The sequence below is a fragment of the Salvelinus sp. IW2-2015 genome, linkage group LG18 (genome assembly GCF_002910315.2).
Source record: "Salvelinus sp. IW2-2015 linkage group LG18, ASM291031v2, whole genome shotgun sequence".
NCBI lineage: Eukaryota > Metazoa > Chordata > Actinopteri > Salmoniformes > Salmonidae > Salvelinus > Salvelinus sp. IW2-2015.
Window position 1 is genome coordinate 62,924,972 of NC_036858.1, and position 8,941 is coordinate 62,933,912.

Genomic DNA, 8,941 nt, shown 5'->3' on the forward strand with positions numbered 1-8,941 from the left:
TTAAGACAAAGGGGTGTGGTCAGGGGTGTGGGGTGGGGGGCGACTGTTGGGGAAACCCTAACCTGAAGACTTGTGTTGGTTTTTCAAGCTAATGCCTAGGCTTTAGCTTAGAGGGCTAACTCCATTTTGTGACACGTAGGACCTGGGATCAAACCCCAGTCAGTCACATTAGCTTATACAGTGCATTTGGGAAGTATTCAGACCCCTTGACTTTCCTCATTTTGTTACGTTACAGCTTTGTTCTAAAATGTATTAAATACATGTTTTCCATCATCAATCTACACATAAACCTCATAATGACAAAGCGAAAACAGGTTTTTAGAAAATGTTGTACCTTTGCTATGAGACTCGAAATTGAGCTCAGGTGCATCCTGATCCTGAAAACATGTAATCGCTGCCAAAGGGCTTCAAACAATCCCTTCTAAATCACGCTCTCCCTTCCATTCCCTACAGTGGGCATCCTTATAAATCACGCTCTCCCTTCCATTCCCTACAGTGGGCATCCTTATAAATCACGCTCACCTCCATTCCCTACAGTGGGCATCCCGTCCATAAAGTGGTGTGGAGCAGAGGGAGACTACAACGTGATGGTGATGGAGCTGCTAGGCCCCAGTCTGGAGGACCTGTTCAACTTCTGCTCCCGCAAGTTCAGCCTCAAGACTGTCCTGCTGCTGGCTGACCAGATGGTACAGCACAACTCCTTCTCTTCATCATCACATTTACATTTGAGTCATTTAGCAGACGCTCTTATCCAGAGCGACTTACAGTTAGTAGGATAGGTAGGTGGGACAACCACATCACAGTCACAGTACGTACATTATTTCTTAATGAAGTAGTTATCAACACGGTTAGAGCTAGTTAGAGTGGAAAAGCCAAGTGTGAGTGTTAGTTTAGGAAAGGCATTTTCCTCCTCCATCTCCTCCTCCACCTTTTTATCATATCATATGGTTTATAGGTTAATCTGTAAGCTTTATTGTGATGGCATTTTCAAAGGATACCCCTTGATTATATACACTGAGTGTACAAAATATTCGGTACACATTCCTAATATTAAGTTGCATCCCCTTTTGCCCTCAGAACAGCCTCTACAGGGATGCTGGCCCATGTTGATGCAATGGCTTCCGACGGTTGTGGCAAGTTGGCTGGATGTCCTTTGGGTGTTTGACCCTTCTTGATACACACGGGAAACTGTTTAGCATCAAAAACCCAGCAACATTGCCGTTCTTGACCCACTCAAACCAGTGCGCCTGGCACCTACTACCATACCCCGTTCAAAAGCACCTACCTCTTTTGTCTTGCCCATTCACCCTCTGAATGGCACACATAATCCATGTCTCAAGGCTTAAAATCCTTCTTTAAGCTGTTTCCTCCCCTTCATCTACACTGATTGAAGTGGATTTAACAACTGACATCAATAAGGGATCATAGCTTTCACCTGGATTCACCTGGTCAGTCTATGTCATGGAAAGAGCAGGTGTTCTTAATGTTTTGTACACTCAGTGTATAACGTTAGTGGATTTAATCAAGAACTGGAACTGATGATAGTCAACATTCCCTCTCTCCTACCCCTCCCCACTTTCTCCCCTCCTCTCTTCTCCTCCAGATCAGCCGGATTGAGTACATCCACTCTAAGAACTTCATCCACAGAGACGTGAAGCCTGACAACTTCCTGATGGGCCTGGGCAAGAAGGGCAACCTGGTGTACATCATCGACTTTGGCCTGGCCAAGAAGTACCGCGACGCCCGAACACACCAGCACATTCCCTACCGCGAGAACAAGAACCTGACCGGCACCGCYCGCTACGCCTCCATCAACACACATCTGGGGATAGGTTCAGTACTTCTTGCAGTATTGTGTGTTTGTGCATGTGTGTTTGTGCATGTGTGTTTGACCCTTTATAGGCTGTGTGTAGTCATGGCTGGATTCTCAGAACTACTGTAGTAGGACTCTCACCAGTATTGCCCCTTCTCTATCTCCTCTCTCTTCCTCCTTCCTCCCTCACTCCCCTCTTCTTTTCTCTCTTTTCCTTTCTCTCTTCTATTCTCACGTCCTCTTCTATTCTCCTGTCCTCTCTCTTCTATTCTCCTGTCCTCTCTCTTCTATTCTCACGTCCTCTTCTATTCTCCTGTTCTCTCTCTTCTATTCTCCTGTCCTCTCTCTTCTATTCTCCTGTCCTCTCCTCTCTCCTCTTCTCCTCTCCTCTTTCTCCTGTCCTCTATTCTCCTGTTCTCTCCTCTCTCCTGTCCTCTCCTCCTATTCTCCACTCTTCTATTCTCCTGTCCTGTCCTTCTATTCTCATGTCCTCTCCTCTCTTCTACTCTCCTCTCCTCTCTCCTCTATTTACCGCTGGCACTCTCCTCTCTCCATCTATTCTTCCATGGCCTCTCCATCTACATTCTCCTACATAATCTACCTGATGGCTTCTTCTTACCTACTATATTCTCGGGCCTCCTTCTCTCTTCTCATTCTCCTCTTTGCTACATTCTCGCTCCCTGCCTCTCCTATCTATTCTGCCCTCTACCATCTCATCCTCCTATTCTCCTGGCTCTCCTCTCTCCTCTATTTCTCCTGGTCTTCTCTCTCTCTATTCTCGTGTCCTCTCCTACTCTCTTCTACTTCTCTACCTCTCTCCTCTTCCTCTATTCCCCTGGCCTCTCCTCTCTCCTTCTATTCCCCTGGCTTCCTCTTCTTCCTCTATTCCCCTGGCCTCTCCTCTCTCCTCATATCTCCTGCCTCTCACTCTTCTCCTCTTTCTCCTGTCCTTCTCTTCCTATTCTCGTGTCCTCTCCTCTCTCTTCTATTCTCCTCTCCTCTCTCTTCTCCTCTCTCTTCTATTCTCCTGTCCTCTCCTCTATCCTATATTCCCCTGTCCTCTCTCTTCTTTATTCTCATCTCCTCTCTCTCTCTACCTCTCTTCTCTCCTGTCTCTTCATTATCTCTTCTGTTCCCTATCACCTCCCCTCTCTCCTTATCTCTCTCTTCTCCTGTCCTCTCTACTCCTGTTCTCTCCTCTCTTCTCCTGTCCTCTCTTCTATTCTCCTATCCTGTTCTTCTTCTATTCTCATGTCCGCTCCTCTCACTTCTATTCTCCTGTCCTCCCTTCTACTCTCCTGCCCTCTCCCCATTCTTATATTCTTCTGTCATCTCCCTCTCCTTTCATCTCCTGTCTCTTCTATTCTCCTGTCCTCTTCTGTCCTCTCCTATTCTGTCTTCTATTCTCCTGTCCTCTCCTCTCTCTTTGTTCCTCTCTTTCTATTCTCCTGTCCTCTTCTCTCTCTTCTGTTCCTCTCTCCTACTATTCCTCTCTCCTCTATTCTCCTGTCCTCTTCTCTCTCTCTGTTCCTCTCTTCTACTATTCCTCTCTCCTCTATTCTCCTGTCCTCTCCTCTCTCTTCTATTCCTCTCCTTCTATTCTCCTGTCCTCTTCTCTCTCTTCTGTTCCTCTTCTTCTATTCCTCTCTCTTCTATTCTCCTGTCCTCGTTCTCTCTCTTCTATTCCTCTCTCCTCTATTCTCCTGTCCTCTCCTCTCTCTTCTATTCCTCTCTCCTCTATTCTCCTGTCCTCTCCTCTCTTCTTCTGTTCCTTCTCTCTTCTATTCCTCTCTCTTCTATTCTCTGTCCTCTTCTCTCTTTCTTCTATTCCTCTCTCTTCTATTCTCCTGTCCTCTTCTCTCTTTTCTGTTCCTCTCTCTTCTATTCTCCTGTCCTCTCCTCTCTCTTCTATTCTCCTCTACAGGCATTCATATGGTTTTGTTTGAAATAAGATCAGTATAGTGTGTCTCCTCTCCTCTCTCCCTCTGCAGAACAGTCTCGTCGTGATGACCTGGAGTCTCTTGGTTATGTCCTGATGTACTTCAACCTGGGCTCTCTGCCCTGGCAGGGCCTCAAGGCCGCCACCAAGAGGCAGAAGTACGAACGCATCAGCGAGAAAAAGATGTCCACCCCTATCGAGGTGCTCTGCAAGGGATACCCCTGTGAGTAGCTGAAGTTTCATCTCTGATATATAGGGTTTCTTTATCCTGGGTTTACAACACTAACTATGAGTGTGTTAGTTTAGTTAACTCACTTCAAGTAGTCTTTTAACACCAAGCTAAATCAATAGCTGTGTTTGTACTCATTCTAACCGTACTGTTTGTGACGTAAATTGAGTATATAGTACGCATATTGGTCATAGTATGGCTTCAAAAAGATTTCAGATTTGAAAGAAATGGCAGAAAATATGCAGCCGACGTGCGAGAGTGTATATACAAATTCGTTGCTTTAACTAATTATAAAAATGTTGAGCAATGTAATAAAGTAATGAATTTTCTAAGAAGTTAAATTACATGTTATGTTGACTAACAATMTGTTAGCTACGCTATCCTTACGAACTACATAGCATATCATTACAGCAGTATGTAAGCTAGCTACTGTAGTTGGCTACTAGTACATCGAACTTGCCAGTATATTTACTTTATGCTATCTAACTACCCAACGTTTATTGACTTGATTATTCACGTCATTCATAGCTTAGCTAACTAAGCTTAGCTATCTACTCCGATTTCAGAGCACTCTCGTCTGACTGCCAGAGGTTGAGCGCAGAATAACTGATGAATTTCCTAACGCTCAACACCGTTGAATGTGGCCGGTGTCAGTAAACGTTGGCAAAAAAGTGTAATAAAATTGTTGCCAGCAGCACAGTTAGTCACCGACTCTCTGGATAACATGAAAACCGCCTTACCAGCTCTGCTAGGGCGAGTAAAAAGGGTCAGAGTGATCTGTTCTCTCGTTTTTCTCTGGAAGTAGCTAGCAAGTAAGCCAGTTAGCTTGGCTGCTTGACTGCCGTTGTGAGGTCAGAACGCTTGGATCAACCCTACTTCTCACCCAGACCGTCCAGTGTTTGCGCTCTGAATGCTCCGAGAGCGAAACACTCTGAATTTACGAACGCCCAGAGCGCACTCTGGCACTCCAGTTTGAATTTACAAACACACCTGATGTCTAGCTAGTAATTTGTTATGCTAACAAGCTAGCAAGAGGTTGCATAGCAACAGCATCAACTTCCGGTAGACAGGCGAAGCGCTAGTACACTCAACTGAAAGGATACCGTTTGTTTACAGTATACTAAAATTAACTAATAGTATATAGTATATACTCATTAAGTATGTAGTATACAGTATGTTAGTATGGGTATTTGAACACAGCTAATGTGTATTTGACCCAAGTCTTTGGTGACCCTCTGTGGCCCACTTTATCCACAGCTGAGTTCTCCACCTACCTGAACTTCTGTCGCTCTCTGCGGTTCGATGACAAGCCAGACTACTCATACTTGAGACAACTGTTCAGAAACTTGTTCCACAGACAGGGCTTCTCCTACGACTACGTCTTTGATTGGAACATGCTCAAGTTTGTGAGTACTGCATCCAGTGCGTGATTTGGGCAGGAGCTCACTGCAGCTGAGTACCGGCACCACAAATGTTCTACTGCTTGAGCTCCTGTTCCTCTTCTAGAATATTAAATAAAAAGTGTTGTGGAGCTCCTGCACCTAAATATAAACAGTTCCAGCACCCAAAATGAGTACCTCCACAATATTTCAGTCTAGAACTAACTGCATCCCTATGAACAATTATTGCACGTCTATTATTCATTTATTAACCATTTATCTATTTTGTCCTTATTTTTCATTCAATTTCCACTCATTTTAAATGCAATTACACATGAGTTCTATATTACATGAACACAGTTGATTATAAACATGGTTCATTTTGAATCCCTGCCACCTTTCCTAACTTGCATGTTCATCTTTCTGCTTCAGGGGGCCAGCAGGACAGCCGAGGATGGGGAGCGGGAGAGGAGAGAGGTGGATGAGAGGATCGGAGGAGGACCTAGGGCACCCCGTGCTCTACCCCCGGGCGGCAACCCCCCAGGGGGCGTAGACAGGATCCGAAATGGCCCCAATGCAGCAGCTTCTAACCCTGCCTCCAGAGGAGTCCCACAGTCAGGTGAGTCATGAGGCAGACAGTAACCCTGCCTCCAGAGGAGTCCCAGTCAGGTGAGTTTTATGAGGCAGACAGTAACCTGCCTCCAGAGGAGTCCAAAGTCAGGTGAGTCATGAGGCAGACAGTAACCCTGCCTCCAGAGGAGACCCAGTCAGGTGAGTCATGAGGCAGACAGTAACCCTGCCTCCAGAGGAGTCCCAGTCAGGTGAGTCATGAGGCAGACAGTAACCCTGCCTCCAGAGGAGTCCACAGTCAGGTGAGTCATGAGGAGACAGTACCCTGCTTCCAGAGGAGTCCCACAGTCAGATGAGGCAGACAGTAACCCTGCCTCCAGAGGAGTCCCAGTCAGGTGAGTCATGAGGCAGACAGTAACCCTGTCCTCAGAGAAGTCCCAGTCAGGTGAGTCATGAGGCAGACAGTAACCCTGCCTCCAGAGGAGTCCCACAGTCAGGTGAGTCATGAGGCAGACAGTAACCCTGCCTCCAGAGGAGTCCCACAGTCAGGTGAGTCATGAGGCAGACAGTAGTAGAAAAAGAAGGTCTGCATTCTTAGAATGAAGGCGAAATAACAAAGAAATTTTTTATTCCATTTGGACTAAAACATTATTTTCATTTGTACTTTAATTCTAAGAGTCCGGACCTTCTCTGTTTCTACTACTGAGTATATACAGGTCTATGCCCAATTACTTAGGAATACTACGAGTGTGGAAGGTTTTTACTTACTTCATAAGTTAGACATGAAATTACTGTCTAACACACGAGGGAGGGGAGGGTGTGTAAACTAAACCACTTGCTGAATTCATGACTCCAGTTTGTAGCCTCTAGTTCCCCATTAGTCTCTTAAACAATCTGTGTGTTTGGACTCAGCTGAGGAAACTATGAGGAAAGTCCAGGATGTGCAGGCTTTTGTTCCAACCCAGCACCAGATTCCATTTCACCAATTGTGTGTGTGTGTGTGTGTAGGGACCGGTCCCGCAGGCTGTGTCCCGTGCGGAGCGAGAGAGGAAGGTGGCCATGAGGCTCCACCGCGGCGCCCCGCCAACATCTCCTCCTCTGACCTCACCGCACAGATGGGCCAATCACGCATCGCCACATCACAGGTCAGCTACCTACCATTGTATAGCTCTCTCTCGCTCTGCTCCCTGACCCCACAGCTTCCCTTGCTGAAAGTGATTGACGTTTGTCTGCTCGTGTATGTGACTGTATAGTATGTCTGTTGAATGCACTGCACCTTATACTAACCCTATGCCGTCTGTTAACCCCTTCTCTCTTCGTCAGGTCAGTGTGCCATTTGAAACCTGGGAAGTGAGCTGCTCTCAGGCCCTCTCGACACTGGCAGGTAAGGACCCGTCAGACAACACTCAGTCAACTATGGACCAACTGTAACCTGTATATCAATGCAATATTGAATTAATAGATATAGACGGGTTGGTTGTTTAGCAACAAACCGACTTGAGCGCAACTATGAGGCAAAACAGACGGGGTTGGCTTAGATTGGAGACATGTCAATTAATATTAGTCTCCAACGTTTATTGAAAACAAACTCATTTTCATAATGAGCACTTGTTGTCTCTCAAATACATCGTTACAGTTGTTGGTTAGCTAGCTAGCAAATTTTAACGATATTAGCATAGATATCAATTCAGTCAAAACCCCTTGAAACAAGTCACCTATTATTTGCCACATGGCAGCTTCTTGTCATTGTTGCTATCTGACTGTTAAGAATCACAACAAAGCACGGCTTCCGGCCCCATCAATGCGCTCACATCATTTTCGTGACGCTGTTAGCCAACCCGTCTATCTGTGTGTGTGTGTGTGTGTGTAATAAATGTATATAATCATAATATACAGTTAATAATTATAATTATAATATACAGTAAATATAATATATATTATATTATACAGTGGGAGAACACAGTATTTGATACACTGCCGATTTTGCAGGTTTTCCTACTTACAAAGCATGTAGAGGTCTGTAATTTTTATCATAGGTACACTTCAACTGTGAGAGACGGAATCTAAAACAAAAATCCCGAATCACATTGTATGATTTTTAAGTAATTCATTTGCATTTTATTGCATGACATAAGTATTTGATCACCTACCAACCAGTAAGAATTCCGGCTCTCACAGACCTGTTAGTTTTTCTTTAAGAAGCCCTCCTGTTCTCCACTCATCCTGTATTAACTGCACCTGTTTGAACTCGTTACCTGTATAAAGACACCTGTCCACACACTCAATCAAACAGACTCCAACCTCTCCACAATGGCCAAGACCAGAGAGCTGTGTAAGGACATCAAGGATAAAATTGTAGACCTGCACAAGGCTGGGATGGGCTACAGGACAATAGGCAAGCAGCTTGGTGAGAAGGCAACAACTGTTGGCGCAATTATTAGAAATAGAAGAAGTTCAAGATGATGGTCAATCCACCTCGGTTGGGGCTCACTGCAAGATCTCACCTCGTGGGGCATCAATGATCATGAGGAAGGTGAGGGATCAGCCCAGAACTACACGGCAGGACTTGGTCAATGACCTGAAGAGAGCTGGGACCACAGTCTCAAAAGAACCATTAGTACAACACTACGCCGTCATGAATAAAATCCTGCAGCGCACACAAGGTCCCCTGCTCAAGCAGGCGCATGTCCGGCCCGTCTGAAGTTTGCCAATGACCATCTGGATGATCCAGAGGATGAATGGGAGAAGGTCATGTGGTCTGATGATTCAAAAATAGAGCTTTTTGGTCTAAACTCCACTCGCCGTGTTTGGAGGAAGAAGAAGGATGAGTACAACCCCAAGAACACCATCCCAACCGTAAGCATGGAGGTGGAAACATCATTCTTTGGGGATGCTTTTCTGCAAAGGGGACAGGACGACTGCACCGTATTGAGGGGAGGATGGATGGGGCCATGTATTGCGAGATCTTAGCCAACAACCTCCTTCCCTCAGTAAGAGCATTGATGATGGGT

General features: G+C 45.5%; 1 protein-coding gene across 3 annotated transcripts in view; it reads left to right on the forward strand.

Annotated features, from left to right (window-relative positions):
- Positions 1-6,013, forward strand: part of LOC111977980 (casein kinase I-like) — a 15,277-nt gene extending 9,264 nt beyond the window's left edge. For all 3 annotated transcript variants that reach the window (XM_024147640.2, XM_070448645.1, XM_070448646.1), the window contains 5 exons: positions 538-686; positions 1,604-1,832; positions 3,805-3,975; positions 5,239-5,387; positions 5,793-6,013. In XM_024147640.2, coding sequence (XP_024003408.2) covers positions 538-686; positions 1,604-1,832; positions 3,805-3,975; positions 5,239-5,387; positions 5,793-5,990 — 896 coding nt within the window. In that variant the 3' untranslated portion in view covers positions 5,991-6,013. The remainder of the gene's footprint in view (positions 1-537; positions 687-1,603; positions 1,833-3,804; positions 3,976-5,238; positions 5,388-5,792) is intronic.
- Positions 6,014-8,941: the final 2,928 nt, after the last annotated feature.